This window comes from Sturnus vulgaris, chromosome 26 (assembly GCF_052056855.1).
Source record: "Sturnus vulgaris isolate bStuVul1 chromosome 26, bStuVul1.hap1, whole genome shotgun sequence".
Taxonomy (NCBI): Eukaryota; Metazoa; Chordata; class Aves; order Passeriformes; family Sturnidae; genus Sturnus; species Sturnus vulgaris.
The window spans coordinates 1937048-1955335 of record NC_142268.1 but is presented as its reverse complement, the minus strand read 5'-3'; the positions used below and the strand labels follow the sequence as shown (position 1 = coordinate 1955335).

At 60.1% G+C, this 18288-nt stretch overlaps 2 protein-coding genes across 2 annotated transcripts; one reads left to right on the top strand and one right to left on the bottom strand.

Annotated features, from left to right (window-relative positions):
- The first annotated feature begins 237 nt into the window (after nt 1-237).
- ANKLE1 (ankyrin repeat and LEM domain containing 1) lies at nt 238-6253 on the top strand. The gene is made up of 8 exons (XM_088178977.1): nt 238-690; nt 850-889; nt 975-1651; nt 2642-3023; nt 3364-3556; nt 3851-4010; nt 4396-4525; nt 5047-6253. Exons 1-8 carry the CDS (start codon nt 478-480, stop codon nt 5211-5213), a joined length of 1962 nt encoding a protein of 653 aa, XP_088035103.1. The 5' UTR covers nt 238-477; the 3' UTR covers nt 5214-6253.
- On the bottom strand, nt 5739-17479 carry ABHD8 (abhydrolase domain containing 8). The gene is made up of 5 exons (XM_088179089.1): nt 17152-17479; nt 12130-12874; nt 9818-9988; nt 8988-9204; nt 5739-8367 (listed from the first exon to the last, which is right to left on the bottom strand). Exons 2-5 carry the CDS (start codon nt 12864-12866, stop codon nt 8230-8232), a joined length of 1263 nt encoding a protein of 420 aa, XP_088035215.1. The 5' UTR covers nt 12867-12874; nt 17152-17479; the 3' UTR covers nt 5739-8229.
- Nucleotides 17480-18288: the final 809 nt, after the last annotated feature.

The window sequence follows — 18288 nt, the reverse complement described above, 5'->3', positions numbered from 1 at the left end:
GATATCGGGATAGGGACACCGGGACACCGGGATATCGGGATAGGGACACCGGGATATCGGGATAGGGACACCGGGATATCGGGATACCGGGATAGGGACACCGGGATATCGGGATAGGGACACCGGGATATCGGGATAGGGACACCGGGATGTCGGGATAGGGACACCGGGATATCGGGATAGGGACACCGGGATACCGGGATACCGGGATAGGGACACCGGGACACCGAGATATAGGGATAGGGACACCGGGATATCGGGATCGGGACACCGGGATATCGGGGAATCAGAATATCGGGATACCGGCTGTTGGGATCGGGATTGGGATATCGGGGTCGGGATACCGGGATTGGGATTCTGCAATATCGGGATTGGGATTCTGGGATATCGCGATAGGGATCCTGGGATATCGGGATCCCGGGATCCAGGGAGGGGGACACTGGGCCTGGGGGACACCGGGACCGTGGCGGGGACACAATGCGACCTTGGGGGACACCAGCGCTGCCCAGGGGACCCTGGCACCGGGGGTGGCACCGGGACCAGCAGGGGACCCGCGATGTCCCCAGCGCTGCTGGTGGCACTGCCCTGGGGGTGACCCTGTCCCGGTGCCACCCCCCCAGATGTGCCCGGGAGAAGCCACCGCTGGACTGGGGGTGTCACCGCTGCCTCGGGCTCGTGCGGCGGGGACAGGTGAGGGGGGACGGCGACAATCCCGGAATGGGGACAGCGACAATCCCGGAATGGGGGATAGGGACAGCGCTGGGGACAGCGGCAACCCTGGAATAGGGGACGGGGACAGCTGTGCCACCCCGTGGTGGCAGCGGTGACAGCGCTGTCCCCTCCCCGCAGGAGCCGCTGGCGCTGGAGAGGAACCAGAGCCCAGCCCAGGGTGAGGTCCCCAAGGTGTCCCCTCCCCATTGGGGACAATCGGGGGGGGGCTGAGCCGGGGGGGTGACCCCGATCTGTGTCCCCAGAGCCGGGGTGGCCCCGGAGGGCTCTGTCCTTCCTGACCGAGGATGGCAGCGATGACAGCGACACCTGGGTGGCCCTTGGGGACATTCCCGAGGCCGGACCCCTGAGCAGCACCCGCAGGTCCCTCCTGGACGAGCCGGGGGACAGCGCTGTCCCCTCGCGGTGTCCCCAAGAGCCACACGGCGACACCGCTGTCCCCCTGCCACCCCTGGCCTCCAGCACGCTGCTCTGGGACCGGGACCATCCCCAGGTGCCACCCCCGAGTGGCACTTTGGGGACAAGGACAGGATGTGCCCTCAAGCCCAGCCTTGGTGACATCCCTGTCCCCTGTCCCCGTGTCGCTCCGGGTGTGTCGCTGAGGCGGCACCAAGGCGGGATCTTGGGGACACACGCGATGTCCCCAAGGTCCCCCCTGGCCCGCGGTGGCTTCGGCAGGCCCTCGGTGTCACCTCGGAGCTCCGGTGACATCGCGGGTGACATCCCCGGGGGGTGGGGAGGGGCTGTCCCCAACACGGGGGTGACAGAGCTGGGGGATGGGGACAGCGGCAGCCTTGGGGACAGCAGCGACAGCAGCGACAGCTTCGTCAGCGCCCGCGAGTCCCTGGGGGCCAGCGGGGCCGGGGGGGCTCAGCCCGGGGGTCCCGCGGGGGGGGCAGCGCCCCGGGATTTGGGGCGGGATGTGGGGAAAAGTTTGGGGTGGAATTTGGGGCAGGATTTGGATTCGGGGAGGGATTTGGGGCAGGGTTTGGGTTTGGGGCAGGATTTGGGTTTGGGGCGGGATTTGCGCTCCGGATCCGCCCCCCAAATCCCCGAGTCCTGCTCGGATGTCGGGGCGCTCCTTGCCCCGCTCGGGGGGTGCAGCCTCGAGGGGTCCCCGCGCTGCTGTCCCAGTCCTGTCACCCCCCGGGGCTGCGACAATTTTGGGGACCGCCACGTCACCCCCCGGAGCAGGAGCCGCCTGCGGGGGGTGGCAGCTCGGCTCCGCTTCTGCTCTTCCTCCTCCTCCTCCTCCCTCCACCCCGAGACCCTCCCGATGTCCCCAAGACCCCCCGGTGTCGCTGTCACCTCCCCCCCGGGCCGCTGTGTCACCCCAGGGGACAGGGACGTGTCCGGCGGCTCTTGCGGTGACACCGGGTTGTCCCCAGGGGGTGGCAGCGCCCCCAAATCCGGGCTCAGGGTCCTGCGGGGATTTGGGGACAAGGGACACCCCCAGAACTGCTCAGGGTCCTGTCCCAGGGGATTTGGGGACAAGGGACACCCCCAGAACTGCTCAGGGTCCTGTCCCGGGGGATTTGGGGACAAGGGACACCCCCAGAACTGCTCAGGGTCCTGTCCCAGGGGATTTGGGGACAAGGGACACCCCCAGAACTGCTCAGGGTCCTGTCCCAGGGGATTTGGGGACAAGGGACACCCCCAGAACTGCTCAGGGTCCTGTCCCGGGGGATTTGGGGACAAGGGACACCCCCAGAACTGCTCAGGGTCCTGTCCCGGGGGATTTGGGGACAAGGGACACCCCCAGAACTGCTCAGGGTCCTGTCCCGGGGGATTTGGGGACAAGGGACACCCCCAGAAGTCCCCGTCGGTCACTCGGGGTTCCCCCAGTGCCACCAGGACCGAGGGTGGCGCTGGGTGGCAGCGCCACTCGCCCTTGGGGACATCCCGGTCCCAGCCGGTCCTCAGGCACCTCCTGGCCCCGCGGCCACCGGGCAGTGCCAGCAGGGACTTGGGGACACTCTCGGTGCCACTGCCACCCGATGGCGACTTGGGGACACCCTCGGTGCCACTGTCACCCGATGGCGATTTGGGGACACCCTCGGTGCCACTGTCACCCGGCTGTGCCACCCCGCTCTCCCAGTGCCACCAAGAGGACGTGACACAAGCCCAGGCACCCCGCGAGTGTCACAGCCCTGGTGGCAGCCCCGGGGGTGGCACAGATGTCACCACGAGCCCCGGGGGTGGCACCAGGCGCGGTGTCCGCGCGTCGCCGTCGCAGACGGAGCTTGGGGACAATCCCGGCGCTGTCACCGCTCTGCCGCGGGGGTGGCCCGAGGGTGAGTCCGGGGATTTGGGGTCAGGGGAATGGATTGGGGGTTTGGGGATGGGAATGGGGGTTTGGGGGTTGTAGGGATGGGACTGGGGAATTTGGGGTCAGGGGGATGGGATTGGGGGTTTGGGGTCAGGGGGATGGGAATGGGGGGATTGGGGAATTGGAATGGGGAATTTGGGGGTTGTAGGGATGGGAATGGGGAATTTGGGGTCAGGGGAATGGGCGCTGAGGTTTTGGGGTTTAGGGGTTGTGGGGTTGGGCACTGGGGTTTTGGGGAGCTGTGCTGAGATTTTGGTGCCATGGTGACGGACATTGAGACTTTGTGGCCACTCTGCCGGGCACAGGGGATGCCCCGGGTGCCCAGGGCTGGCACTGCCCCGCAGGGCACAGCCCGGAGCTGGTGGCCGCGCTCAGGACCGGGCACGTCCCCGACTGTGCCCAGGACGAGCTGGCACTGAGCCGGCACTTCGAGAGCGGCCGGGACGGGCGGGAGGGGCGGCTCAAGATCAGCTTCAACTACCTGCTGCTGGACCCCAGGTGTGCCACCCTGGGCCACCCCTGTGTCCCCAGGGTGACCCAGGACCTGCCCTGGGCCACCCTGGACACCCTGTGCCACCCCTGTGTCATCCCTGTGCCACCTTGTGACACCCCAGTAACACCCCCGTGTCCCCCACGGTGACCCAGGACCCGCCCCGTGCCACCCCTGTGCCACCCCCGTGTCCCCAGTGCCACCTCCCTGTCCCCAGGGTCACCCGGGACCTGCCCCGGCGCAGCCCCGGGCTCAGCCCTGCCACCCCCAGTGTCACCCCAGTGCCACCCTCATGTCCCCAGGGTCACCCGGGACCTGCCCCGGCGCAGCCCCGGGCTCAGCCCTGCCCAGCGTTTCCGGGATTTTGTCACCGCCGTGTTCTACGTGGGCAAGGGGACACGAGCCAGGCCCTGGTGGCACCTGCGGCAGGCGCGGGCACAGCACCAGCGTGGCACACGCAGGGTGGGCATCGGGATTGGGAATGAGAGAATGGGAATGGGGAATGGGACAGGAATAGGGGAATGGGATTGGGATTGGGGGATTGGGAACAGGGGATGGGGAATGGGAACTGGGGAATTGGGTTGGGATTGGGGGTTGGGGGTAGGACTGGGATAGGGATGAGATTGGGAGAATGGAATTGGGGAACAGGGGATTGGGAATGGGGGAGTGGGATTTGGAATGGGGAATTGAGTGATTAGGAATGAGGGGCTGCACTGGGGAGGCTGGAGGTCGAGGGATTGGGAATGGGGAATTGAGGGATTGGGAATGGGAATGGGGCTTTGGGGCCGTGTTTGGGGCCGTGTTTGGGGCCGTGTTTGGGGCCGTGGTGACAGTGTCACGGTGCCAGGGCTGCCCCAAGGTGCGGCGCATCCTGGAGATCTGGGGCTCGGGGCAGGGCGTGGTGCCCCTGCAGTGCTTCCCGCACCGCGTGCCCGCCGAGGCCTTCACCCGCGAGAGCTGCATGCTGGAGGCGCTGGGTGAGCCCCCCACGGCCCCGACCCCGAACCCACCCCACACTGCCCACCCTGACCCCATCCCCACCCCACACTGCCGACCCCAGACCCCATCCCCACCCCACACTGCCGACCCCAGACCCCAGACCCCATCCCCACCCCACACTGCCGACCCCAGACCCCATCCCCACCCCACACTGCCGACCCCAAACCCCACTGTCCCCACTGCCAATCCCAATCCCCCAATCCCGCTGCCCCTATTCCCAATCCCATTCCCAAATCCCAAACTCCAAATCCCACAGCCCCAACCCCCCCATTCCCACCATCCCAGCACAGTCAGGGGGGTCCCGGGGCTGTCCCTGTGGGTGTCCCCCTGACCCGTGCCTGTCCCCGTGCCTGTCCCCCTGGGTGTTCCCCTGTTCCTGTGGGTGTCCCCCCGTCCCCGTGGGTGTCCCCTGACCCGTGCCTGTCCCCGTGCCTGTCCCCCTGTCCCCATGGGTGTCCCCTGTCCCCGTGGGTGTCCCCTGACCCGTGCCTGTCCCCAGGCCTGCAGCCTGTCACCAATGCCCGTCGGGGTCCGTGCTATGGCGTGGCCGCGGCCTGGCCGGGCGAGCGGCGCCGTCGCCTGGGGGTGTCCCTGCTGCACCGAGCCATGGGCGTGCTGCTGGCACAGGGGGAGTGCCAGCTGTACCCCGGCGACATCCCGGGGTGACAACGAGTGACATAGAGTGCCAGATGTACCCCGGCGACATCCCGGGGTGACAACGAGTGACACCGAGTGCCAGCTGTACCCCTGGGACATCCCGGGGTGACACTGAATGACACAGAGTGACATCAAGCCCTGGGGACATCCCTGGATGACACTGAGTGACATCGAGTGCCAGCTGTACCCCGGGGACATCCCGGGGTGACAATGAGTGACACACAGTGACACTGAGCCCTGGGGACATCCCTGGGTGACAATGAGTGACACCGAGTGCCAGCTGCGCCCTAGGGACATCCCGGAGTGACAATGAGTGCCAAGGGTGACACTGAGCCCCCCCGGGTGACACTGAGTGCCAGCTGTGCCCTGGGGACATCCCTGGGTGACACCGACCCCCCCGGGGTGTGGCATTTTTGGGCCATTTCCTTCTTTTCCCTCGATAAACTCCACCCCCGCTGCTTTCGGGGGAATTTTTGGGATCCCGCGCCCGCCCCGACGCCTTCGGGACATTCCCAGTACGGAACTGGACACGACTGGGACACAGCACGGCTTTACTGGGGCGGTGACACGGACACGGGGGTGGCAGCACGGGAGGGGACAGAGCTGGGACCCCGCAGCGGGCTGGGCACGGGGACACAGCCACGGGGAGTTTTGGGGACGTTGGTGACATTTTGGGGGCACTGGTGGCATTTTGGGGGTGTTGGCGGTGGAATTCTGGTGGAATTGGTGGCATTTTTGGGGTGTTGGTGACGTTTGGGGGGCATTGGTGGCATTTTTAGAGGTGTTGGTGGCATTTTTGGGAGCGTTCTTGGCGGTTTTTTGGGGCGTTGGTGACATTTTGGGGGGCATTGGTGGCATTTTTGGGGTGTTGGCATTTTTGGGGAGTATTGGTGGCATTTTTTGGGGACATTGGTGGCATTTTTTAGGGACATTTTTGGTGACATTTTTGAGGTGCCAGGGGATGATCTGAGCCCGGGCTGGGGTGACATTCTCATTGTGACACAGCGCTGGCACAGGGGACACCTTAGGGACACCAATGCGGTGCCAGCCCCACGTGGGGCACGGGGACAGTTTGGGGACAAGGGACAGGGCTGGGATTTCTTTGGTTTAAATTTTGGGAATTTTGGGGAGGGGAGGGGACACACACACAGGTGGCACCTGCTGGCATTGCTGGTGGCACCGGGGACATCCTGAGGTGGCTCCTGCTGTCGTGCCCGGCTGCTGGGAAGAGTGGGAGTGATGGGATTTGTATGGGATGGGATCAATTGGGATCGGGATGCCGTGGATCCGTGTGGGAATCATTCCTAGGAATCCTGGGAAGAGTGGGAGTGATGGGATTTGTATGGGATCAATTGGGATCAGGATCCCATGGATCTGTGTGGGAATTCCCAGGAATCATCCCCGGGAAAAGTGGGAGTGATGGGATTTGTATGGGATGGGATCAGGATCCCACAGATCCATGTGGGAATCATTCCTGGGAAGAGTGGGAGTGATGGGATTTGGACAGGAGGGATGGGATCAAGTGGGATCAGGATCCCGAGGATCCGTGTCAGAATAACTGGGAATCATCCCCAGCAAGAGTGGGAATGATGGGATTTGTACAGGAGGGATGGGATTGAGTGGGATTGGGATCCCGAGGATCTGTGTGGGAATTCCTGGGAATCATCCCCAGAAAACCCAGGAAGAGTGGGAGTGATGGGATTTATACAGGAGGGATGGGATCGAGTGCTCCAGGATCCCGAGGATCCGTGCGGGAATCCCCGGGAATCATCCCCGGGAATCATCCCCGGTTTTGCTGATCCCAGCGGGAGCCGCTGGAAAGGCCCCGGGGGTGGTGACAGCGGGGACACGGCCCTGGTGGCACCGGGGACACGCGGGATGGTGCCATGCCTTCATCCCGGGAATCCTCATCCTCCTCATCCTCCTCATCCCAGCAGGAGCTGCCGAACCCCACAGGGACCCCCCCCCCCCCCCAAATCCCGGCAGATCCCAACGTGGAGGAGCCTCTGGATTCTCCTGAAAACCGCCCCAAAAATCCCTGCGGGGACCTCCCGGTGTCACAAACTCCTCCCTTGGGGTCCCCTCCCGGTGTCACCCCCCCCCCTCCCCCGGGGTCCCCGGAGCTGTCGCCGCCTGCGGGAGTGACAATGACGGGGACAACAAAAAAAAACCGGGATGGAGCCGCTCCAGCGCTGGGGGGTGGCGTGTCCGGGGTCTGGGGACAGGGGGTGGCATGTCCCCATTGTCCTGCCGGGCTTGGGGACCGGCTGTGACAATGTCCAAGGGTGAATTGGGACCAGGTGTGACAATGTCCGGGCTTGGGGACCGGCTGTGACGATGTCCAGGGTTGGGGACCGACCATTCCATGTCCCCTCTGTCTTGCCAGGGTTGGGGACCATCTGTGCCATGTCCCCTTTGTCCCCAAAGTTGGGGACCGGCTGTGACAATGCCCAGGGTTGGGGACCATCTGTGCCATGTCCCCTTTGTCCCTGGGGTTGGGGACTGGCTGTGACAATGTCTGGGGTTGGGGACCGGCTGTGACAATGTCCAGAACTGGGGACCGACCATTCCATGTCCCCTCTGTTCCCGGGAATGGGGACTGGCTGTGACAATGTCCAGAAGTTGGGGACAAACTGTGCCATGTCCCCTTTGTCCCTGGGGTTGGGGACTGGCTGTGACAATGTCTGGGGTTGGGGACCGGCTGTGACAATGTCCGGGGTTGGGGACCGGCTGTCCCCTTTGTCCCCAGGGTTGGGGGACCGGCTGTGACAATGTCCGGAGTAGGGGACCGACCATTCCATGTCCCCTTTGTCCCCAAGGTTGGGGACCGACCATTCCATGTCCCCTTTGTCCCCAAGGTCGGGGACCGGCTCCGCCGCCTCCCCTCGCTCCCGCTGCGGGCTCTGCCCATCCCGGCCCGCCGGAGCCTCCTCGCTCCGAGCGCAGGGACAAACCCGGGCCGAGCCCTCCCCGCCTCCGCCTCTCCCGGGGGAGCGGCCCCGCTGTCCTGGCCTGGCGCTGGCCCTCATTTGGTGTCGCCGTCGGCCGTGTCGGGCTCCCAGAGGACGAACTCGTGCAGCAGAGTGTTCACCGTGTCGGGGCACTCCAGCATCACCATGTGGCTGCCCTCGTCGATCACCTTCAGGAAGGCGATCAGCAGGATCTGCGGGCGGGCAGTGATGTCCTGAGAGGTGGCACCAGAGCCGCTCTGTGCCCTCCCTTGTGAGTGGCAGTGCCAGGATGAGCCCCCTGAGAGGTGACAGGAGACCCCAGGTCCCCGAAAGCCACTCTGTGTCCCCTCCCAGTGAGTGTCCCTGGCACAGTGGGAGGGGTCCCTGCCCATGCCCAGGTGTCCCTGTCCCTGCCCATGTCCCTGTGCCATCCCTGGCAGTGTCCAAGGCCAGGTTGGAGCACCCTGGCACAGCGGGAGGGGTCCCCTGCCCATGTCCCTGCCATGCCCAATTGTCCCCACCCATGTCCCTGTGCCACCCCCGACAGTGTCCCTCGCACTGTGCCACACCTGAAGCTGTCCCTGCCAGGCCCAGGTGTCCCTGTCCCTGTCCCTGCCCACATTCAGGTGTCCCTGTGCCACCCCTGGCAGTGTCCCTGTGCCACACCTGAAGCCGTCCCTGCCCACCCCACACCTGGCACCTGAGGATTTCTCCTCTCCCTCCCACCCCCACCCACGCCAGGCTCTGTCATCCCAACGATCCACCCCAAATTTTTGGGGTCAGAGTCCCCAAAACCCCCCCGTCCTCAGGTGAGGATTTTGTCCCCTCATACCTCTGCCATCCTCTGGTCCTCCTCGACGGGCACGAACTTGTCGTGCATGCCATGGACCAGCAGCACGGGCACTGCCAGCTCAGCGTGGTACAGCTCGTCACCCTCGGGCCAGTACTGGCCACTCATCATGGCCCGAAGGACAAAGGACGAGACGTTGAAGGCGTTGCCCTCCTTCAGCAGCTGCTTCTCTTTGGCACCTTGGCGGGCAAAGCCGGCCCTGGCACGGGGGAACGGGGTGAGCCCGAAATTCGGGGGGTGAAAGGTGGCACAGGCAGCCCCCAGCCCCCCAAAATCCACCCCCTGTCCCCTCTCCCAGCAGTGGCAGTGCCAGGGTGACCCCCTGGGTGGCACAGGAAGCCCCCAGCCCCAAAATCCACCCCCTGTCCTGTCCCACAGCAGTGGCAGTGCCAGGACACCCTCCCGGGTGGCACAGGGTGTCCCTGAGTGGCACAGGATGCCCCCAGCCCCCCCTAGATCCAGTCCCTGTCCCCATCCCCCGGCAGTGGCAGTGCCATGGTGCTCCCCTGCATGGCACAGGCAGCCCCCACCCTCTCACAGTCTCCTGTCCCCCAGCAGTGGCAGTGCCACGACACCCTCCCGGGTGGCACAGGGTCTCCCTGGGTGGCACAGGATGTCCCCAGGGGTGGTCACTGACTTGAGGATGCTCCAGGCCAGGCAGTGCAGCACACAGGGTACCAGGCAGCCACCAGCACCCCAAAATCCACCCCCTGTTCTATCCCCTCCCTCAGAGTGGCAGTGCCAGGACATCCTCCCGGGTGGCACAGGGTGTCCCTGGGTGTCACAGGATGTCCCCAAGGGCGGTCACTCACTTGAGGAAGCTCCAGGCCAGGCAGGGGGACAGGCAGTGCAGCACACACGGGGGCAGGTTGAAGATGGAGCACAGGCTGGGCTCCAGCGCCGTGGGGCCGCCGCCATTGATCATGATCACCTTGTGCACCAGCTCCGGGTACTCGTGTGCCAGGAAGGTGCAGAAGGACACCCTGAGGGGACACGGGGACATCAGGGTGACAGGACTGGACAGGGCTTGGAGCAGTGTGGGCCAGGTGAAGGTGGCGCTGCCCATGTCCCGTGTCCCTGTGCCATCCCAGATCTGTCCCTGGTACAGTGAGAGGTGTCCCATGCCCATGTCCCATTTCCTTGTCCCATTCCCATGTCCCTGTGCCATCCCTGGAACTGTCCCTTGGAGCACCCTGGCACAGTGGGAGGTGTCCCTGTCCCTGTCCCTGCCCACACCCAGGTGTCCCTGCCCATGTCCCTGTCCCATTCCTGGCAGTGTCCCTGCCATGCCCAGGTGTCCCTGTCCCTGCCCACATCCAGGTGTCCCTGTCCCTGCCCACACCCAGGTGTCCCTGCCCATGTCCCTGTCCCATCCCTGGCAGTGTCCCTGTGCCACCCCTGGCAGTGTCCCTGTCCCTGTCCCCCCCTGGCAGTGTCCCTGTCCCTGCCCACATTCAGGTGTCCCTGTCCCTGTGCCACACCTGAAGCCGTCCCTGCCCACCCCACACCTGGCACCTGAGGATTTCTCCTCTCCCTCCCACCCCCACCCACGCCAGGCTCTGCCATCCCAACGATCCACCCCAAATTTTTGGGGGTCAGAGTCCCCAGACCCCCCCGAACCCCAGGTGAGGATTTTGTGCCACCCTGGCCCGGCCTTGTCCTGATCCAATCCCGGCCGGATCCGAGCTGGTTCCAGCTCCTTCCCCCTCGTTAGTCTCTGCCTAATTAGGAGCTCTAATCCTGGGTTTAATTCTATTTGTAGTCCCTGCCCTTCCAGTGTCCTCTCTGGGATTAGCTGGGCAGCGAGATGTGCCCCGAGGGCACTGGGGAGATCTGAATGTCAGGGGAAATGGGGAAAAATGGGGAAAAAATAGGATAAAAATGGGGTAAATCTGGAAAAAAAGGGATAAATGGGGTGAAAATGGGATAAAAATGGGGTAATAATGGGATAGCAATAGGATAGGTGGGATATAAGAGGAATAAAAATGGGATAAAAATGGGACAAATCTGGAACGTGAACCCCACACCATGGAAATTTGGGATTTGTGCCATTCCCATTTTTTGGGACAGTCCCATTTTTTGGGACATTCCCATCCCGTTACCCATAGGAATGCCCCACCAGGATATTCCTGTTCTGGGATTCAGGAGCTCTGAACTCAAGGATAAATGGGATAAAAATGGGATAAAAATGGGATAAAAATGGGATAAAAAATAGAGTAAATGGTGTAAAAATGGGATAAAACTAGGACAAATCTCCCAAAACGTGAACCCCACATCATAGAAATCTGGGATTTGTGACATTCCCATTTTTTTGTGACATTGCCATCTCCTTACCCATAGGAATGCCCCACCAGGATGTTCCTCCTCTTGGTGTATCTCTGGAACACGGCCCAGGGATTCAGGAGCTCTGAACCCCGGGATAAATGGGATAAAAATGAGATAAAAATGGGATAAAAAATAGAGTAAATGTGGTAAAAATGGGGTAAAATGGGATAAAAATAGGATAAAAAACGGGATAGAAATGGGATAGAAATGGGATAAAAATGGGGCAAAAATGGGGCAAAAATGGGATAATATTGGAATAACAATGCAATAATAATTGGGCAACAATGGGATAGGTGGGATATAAAAGGAATAAAAGTGAGATAAAAATGGGACAAATCCAGAACGTGAACCGCACACCCCTAAAACTCGGGATTTGTGACATTCGCATTTTTTGTGACATTCCCATTTTTTGTGACTTTCCCATTTTTTGTGACATTCCCAATTTTTTGTGACATTCCCATGCCCTTACCCATAGGAATGCCCCACCAGGATGTTCCTCCTCTTGGCGTATCTCTGGAACACGGCCCAGGGATTCAGGAGCTCTGAACCCCAGGATAAGAATGAGATAACAATGGGATAACAATGGGATAAAAATGGGATAAAAATGGGATAAAAAAGGGATTAAAAAAGGATAAAAGTGGGATAAAAAATAGAGTAAATGGGGTAAAAATGGGATAAAAATGGGATAAAAATGGGACAAATCCGGAACGGGTACCGGACACCATGGAAATTTGGGATTTGTGACATTCCCATTTTTTGGTGACATTCCCATTTTTTTGTGACGTTCCCATGCCCTTACCCATAGGAATGCCCCACCAGGATGTTCCTCCTCTTGGCGTATCTCTGGAACACGGCCCTCATGTCCTCGGCCAGCGCGTAGAACGTGTAGGCGGCGGCCACGGGTGGCGCCGAGCTGCAGCCGTGCCCGGCCAAATCCGGCGCCACCACCTCGTATCCCAGCTTGGCAAAGAATTCCAGCTGCTCCTTCCAGATGTCCAGGGAGCCTCCCACGCCGTGGATGAAGAAGAGCACCACGTCACCGTGCGTGCCCTTGCAGCTGGTGATGCGCTTCTCGCAATCCACCGTCACCACTTTCTTGGGTTTGCGCTTGCGACGTTTGGCGGGATTGGGATTTCCCGACGGGATTCCCGACGGATCTGGGATTTCCAGCTCGGTGTTGTTGGAATCGGGCTCGGGGTTTTGGCACTCGGCGTCGTTGCCGAGGTTCTCGATGAGGAGTTGCCCGTTGCGGTAGAGCGTGATGCGGCGTCGGCAGCGCACGGCGCCGCGACGGCGCCTCCGCGTTTTTTCTCCTTCTCCTTCTTTTTCTTCTTCTTCTTCCTCCTGGAATTCTGGGAATTCCGGCGGGAATTGCGGGCGGTTGGGGACGTCGTGGCGGATGCGGAGGATGCGGCCGGGTTTGACCTCGAGGAAGGTGAAGCCGTCGCGGGACTCAACGCTGTCCAGGGGCCCCACGGCGTTGGGGGTTTTGCCCAGCAGGCAGCAGAGGAAGCCGTCGGTGATGGTGGTCAGCATGGTGAGACCTGGGAGAGGGGGGAAAAACGGGGAAAATGAGGGGGAAATGAGGGGGAAATGAGGGGGGAATGAGGAAGAAATGAGGGGGGAATGAGGGGAAAATGAGGGGGAAATGAGGGGGAAATGAGGGGAAAATGAGGGGAAAATGAGGGGGAAATGAGGGGGAAATGAGGGGGAATGAGGGGGAAATGAGGGGAAATGAGGGGGAATGAGGGGGAATGAGGGGGAAATGAGGGGGAAATGAGGGGAAAATGAGGGGGAAATGAGGGGAAATGAGGGGGAAATGAGGGGGAAATGAGGGGAAAATGAGGGGAAATGAGGGGGAAATGAGGGGAAATGAGGGGGAAATGATGGGGAAATGAGGGGAAATGAGGGGGAATGAGGGGGAATGAGGGGGAAATGAGGGGGAAATGAGGGGAAAATGAGGGGGAAATGAGGGGAAATGAGGGGGAAATGAGGGGGAAATGAGGGGGAAATGAGGGGGAAATGAGGGGGAAATGAGGGGAAATGAGGGGGAAATGAGGGGGAATGAGGGGAAAATGAGGGGGAAATGAGGGGGAATGAGGGGGGAAAACGGGGGAAATGAGGGGGAAATTTGTGGGAACAATGTGGGGAAAATGTGGGGAAAGTGCGGGGAAAGTGTGGGGACATTTGTTGGAAAATTTGTGGGAAAATGTGGGGGGAAATGTGGGAAAATGAGGGAAAAGTGTGGGGACATTTGTTGGAAAATTTGTGGGAAAAGTGTGGGGAAAATGAGGGGAAAATATGGGGAAAATGAGGGGGAAATTTGTGGGAACGATGTGGGGAAATTTGTGGAGAAATGTGGGGAAAATGAGGGGAAATGTGAGAAAAGTGTGGGGAAATGTGGGAAAATTTGTGGAGAAATGTGGGGAAATTTATGGGAACAATGTGGGGAAAATGTGGGAAAATGAGGGAAAAATTTGTGGGGTCAATGTGGGGAAAATGTGGGAGGAAATATGGGGAAAATGTGGGAAAATTTGAGGGAACAATGTGGGAAAAATTTGTGGGGAAATGTGGGGAAAATGTGGGAAAAATGTGGAGAAATGTGGGAAAACAAGGAGAAATAGGAGGAAACGTGGAAAAACACGAGAAAATGTCAAAAAACTTGGGAAAATGTTTCACATTGTTTCCAAGGAAAACCCCCCTGGAATCCTGGAATTAAAACTGGAAAATCCCTCTGGCATCACAAAATCCAACCCCTCCAACACTTCCAGGGATAAATCCCAGTGGGAATTTGAAATTCCAGGGATCCAGCTCCATGCCAGGCCTTGTTTCTGGGGTCAGGATTCCCGGATTCCAGGATTCCTGGATTCCCAGATTCCCGTATTCCCATATTCCCAGATTCCTGGATGATTCCCAGATTCCTGGATTCCCAGATTCCTAAATTCTCAGGTTCCCGGATTCCCAGATTCCCAGATTCCTGGATGATTCCTGGATTCCCAGATTCCCAAATTCCTGAATTCCCAGATTCCCAAATTCCTGAATTCCCAGATTCCTGGATGATTCCCAGATTCCTGGATGATTCCTGGATTCCCAAATTTCCAGATTCCCGGATTCCCAGGTGATTCCCAGATCCCCAGATGATTCCCAGGTTCCAGGATTCCCAGATCCCTGGATGATTCCCAAGTTCCCAGGTTCCAGGATTCCCAGATCCCTGGATGATTCCCAGATCCCTGGATTATTCCCGGATTCCCAGATGATTCCCAGATTCCTGGATGATTCCCAGATTCCCAAATTCCCAGATTCCAGGATTCCCAAATTCCCAGGTTCCAGGATTCCCAGATTCCCTGGATGTTTCCCAGATCCCTGAATTCCCGGATCCCCGTCTCCCACCTCCCCCGCGTTCCCTGACCCCGCGAGCAGCCGGGAACATCCAGGGAGGGAAAGGCTGGAAAAGGATCCAGATGGAAGCGGAAAAAGCGGGAATGATGCCGGTTGTCATGGAAACGGGATGGGGGGGGTGGGGGGGGATTATCCCAACCCCCCCTTCCCAGCCTGATCCCGGCTCCCGCTGGGATTTTGGGAATTCAGTGCCCGTTAGGTAAGGCTGGGAATGGCAGCGAGGTGGGAATGGTGGGATCGGCCTGAGGGATCCGGCCAAGGGATCCTGGAGCCAAAGGGGATCTGACCAAGGGATCTGATCTTGGGATCCAGCCAAGGGATCCTGGAGCCAAAGGGATTCAGCTGAAGGATCCAGTCTTGGGATCCAGCCAAGAGATCCGACCCTGGGATCCTGCCAGAGGGATCCTGGAGCCAAAAGGGATCCTGGACCCAAAAGGGATCCAGGAGAGGGATCCAATCTTGGGATCCAGCAGAGGGATTCTAGAGCCAAAGGGATCCTGGAGCCAAAGGGGATCTGACCAAGGGATCCAATCTTGGGATCCAGCCAAGGGATCCTGGAGCCAAAAGGGACCCTGGAGCCAAAGGGATCCAGCCAAGGGATCCAATCTTGGGATCCAGCCAAGAGATCCGACCTCAGGATCCTGCCAGAGAGATCCTGGAGCCAAAGGGATTCTGGAGCCAGAGGGATCCTGGACCCAAAAGGGATCCAGGAGAGGGATCCAATCTTGGGATCCAGCAGAGGGATTCTAGAGCCAAAGGGATCCGGTCAAAGGATCTGATCTTAGGATCCAGCCAAAGGGATCCTGGAGCCAAAGGGATCCTGGAGCCAAAGGGATCCTGGAGCCAAAGGGATCCGGCCAAGGGATCCAATCTCAGGGTCCTGCCAGAGGGATCAAACTGATGGATCCAGCCAAGGGATCCTGGAGCCAGGGGGATCTGACCTCAGGATCCGATCTCAGGATCCGGCTGAGGGATCCAACCTTGGGGTCCTGGCAGAGGGATCTGGCTGAGGGATCCTGGAGCCAAAGGGATCTGCCAGAGGGATGGAACTGATGGATCCTGGATCCATCCAAGGGATCCTGGAGCCAAAAGGATCTGGCTAAGGAATCCAATCTTGGGATCCAGCCAAGGGATCCGACCTCAGGGTCCTGCCAGAGGGATCCAGCCAAGGGATCCTGGAGCCAGGGGGATCCGGGTGAGGGATCCTTCTGCTGAGATCATGTCGTTGGGATCCTGTCTTGGGATCCTGCTGGGAGGATCCTGACACTGGGGACACGGGGATGGCACAGGGATGGGAAAGGGGAGCAGGAAGAAAGGATCCTTAAGGAAAATGGAGAAGGGGAAGGGAACAGCGAAAAGGGAACAGGGAAAGGGAATGGGGAAAAGGGAACTGGGAAAGGAAAAGGAAAGAGGGAAAAGGGAAAGGAAACAGGGAAAAGGGAACAGGGAAAGGAAAAGGAAAGAGGGAAAAGGGAAAGGGAACAGGGAAAAGGGAACAGGGAAAGGAAAAGGAAAGAGGGAAAAGGGAAAGGGAACAGGGAAAAGGGAAAGGGAACAGGGAAAGGGAACAGGGAAAAGGGAACGGGGAATGAGAACATCCCCAGGGCCGCCTGTCGCCCTTTCTGCCCTTTCAGGAATCATTAAAACCTCGCGACACAAAAAAGCCTTTGGGATCAGGGTCTGGAATCAGGCACTGGGATCAGGGTTTGGAATCTGGGTGTGGGATCTCGGCTGGGAACCAGGGATTGGAATCAGGGTCTGGAATCAGGGTCTGAGGAATCTGGGTTTGGGATCAGAGTTTGGAATCAGGCACTGGAATCGGGAGCCTTTGGGATCAGGGTTTGGAATCAGGGTTTGGAATCAGGGTTTGGAATCAAGGTTTGGAATCAAGGTTTTGATCTGGGTTTGGAATCAGGGTTTGGAATCAAGGTTTGGGATCAGGGTTTGGAATCAAGGTTTGGAATCAAGGTTTTGATCTGGGTTTGGAATCAAGGTTTGGAATCGGAGTTTGAAATCAGGCTCTGGAATCAGTCCAGCCTCTCCCCCCACCACGGGCAGCTTTTCCCGAAATTCCAGCCGCAATTCCAGCGGGATTCGGGACCCTCCCGCAGCAATCCTTCCCCGCCGTTGCATCACGAGCGAAGCTTTTCCTTAACTTGCATTTCCAGGATAAATCCCCCCCCATCCCCCCTCGTCCTTCCCCTCCTCCCTCCCTTCGGCGCACCTGGAGAAAACCAGGTTATTCCAATATTCCAACCCCCCCTCCTCGCATCTCAAAATTTTTATTCCCGATGGGAAAAATTCCCGCATTTTGGGGTCATTTTCCCCTTTTCCCTTCCCCCCTTCACAGCACCTTTGGCGTCAGGACATTCCCGCAGCACCGCAGAGGGGGGGGAAAAAAAAAATAAAAATCGACGCTCACCTCATTTATTGCCGAGGGTTGTCGGGGTTTGGGGATGGCGAAAAAAATCCCGGAATTCCGCAGAATTCCCGATGGAAAAGCAGAGCAGGCGATGCCCGAGGCGGTGGGAGCAGATTGGTTAAAATCCCGATTTTTTCCAGGTTTTTTGGAGGGGCGCGGGGGGAGGAATCTCTTCAGCTGAGCTCAGCGCCCCCCAAAAAAATCCCAAAATCGCTGAAATTCGCCCAATTCCCCCCCTCGCCGCCTGTCCCCCGCTCCATGGGGACTCGGGGGGGTTTGTCCTTGGAACTGTCGCCATGGAAAGCCCCAAATCCCTCCCTCCTAAGGAGGCGGGACCGGGAGGTGATGGACACCGGGAAGAGCCAGTGGCAGCTCCGGGAGGGACACGGGGACAGCGACAGGGGGGACAGCGACAACGGGGACAGGGGGGACAGGGATGGGGACAGGGATGGGGACAGGGACAGCTCCGAGACGGACAGGGATGGGGACAGGAGGGGACAGGGATAGAGATGGGAGGGGGACAGGGATGGGGACAGAGATGGGGACGGGGACAGTTCCAGGAGGGACACGGGGACAGGGGGTGCCAGTGACAGGGATGGGAACAGTGCCAGTGCCAGGAGGGACACGGGGACAGAGACGGGACAGGGATGGGGACAGGGACGGGACAGGGATGGGGACAGGGACAGCTCCAGGAGGGACAGTGGGACAGGAGGGAACAGAAACAGGAGGGGACAGAGATGGAAATGGGGACGGGGGGAGACAGGGACAGGGATGAGGACAGCTCTGGGAGGGACAGGGATGGGGACAGGGATGAGAATGGGGACAGGGATTGGGGCAGAGATGGAGACAGTGCCAGCTCCAGGAGGGACACGGGGACAGAGATGGACAGGGATGGGACAGGGATGGGGACAGGGACAGCTCCAGGAGGGACAGTGGGACAGGAGGGAACAGAAACAGGAGGGGACAGAGATAGAAATGGGGACAGGGATGGGGACAGGGATGGGGACGGGGGGTCAGAGATGGGGACAGGGATCAGAGGGGACAGGGATGGGGATAAGAGAGAGGGACGGGTATGGGGACAGTGCCAGCTCTGGGAGGGACACGGGTTCGGGGGGGACAGGAAGGGACAGGGATGAG

What these genes read in the sequence shown, in the direction of transcription:
- ANKLE1 (XM_088178977.1), top strand. Translation starts at nt 478, where the DNA reads ATGCGACCTTGGGGGACACCAGCGCTGCCCAGGGGACCCTGGCACCGG. An exon ending in GGCTCGTGCGGCGGGGACAG is followed by an intron (nt 691 to 849) that starts GTGAGGGGGGAC and finishes CCCTCCCCGCAG; the next exon opens with GAGCCGCTGGCGCTGGAGAG. An exon ending in TACCTGCTGCTGGACCCCAG is followed by an intron (nt 3,557 to 3,850) that starts GTGTGCCACCCT and finishes TCATGTCCCCAG; the next exon opens with GGTCACCCGGGACCTGCCCC.
- ABHD8 (XM_088179089.1), bottom strand. Translation starts at nt 12,866, where the DNA reads ATGCTGACCACCATCACCGACGGCTTCCTCTGCTGCCTGCTGGGCAAA. An exon ending in CTGGTGGGGCATTCCTATGG is followed by an intron (nt 9,989 to 12,129) that starts GTAAGGGCATGG and finishes GTGTCCCCTCAG; the next exon opens with GGTGTCCTTCTGCACCTTCC. An exon ending in CTGGCCTGGAGCTTCCTCAA is followed by an intron (nt 9,205 to 9,817) that starts GTGAGTGACCGC and finishes CCCCCGTGCCAG; the next exon opens with GGCCGGCTTTGCCCGCCAAG.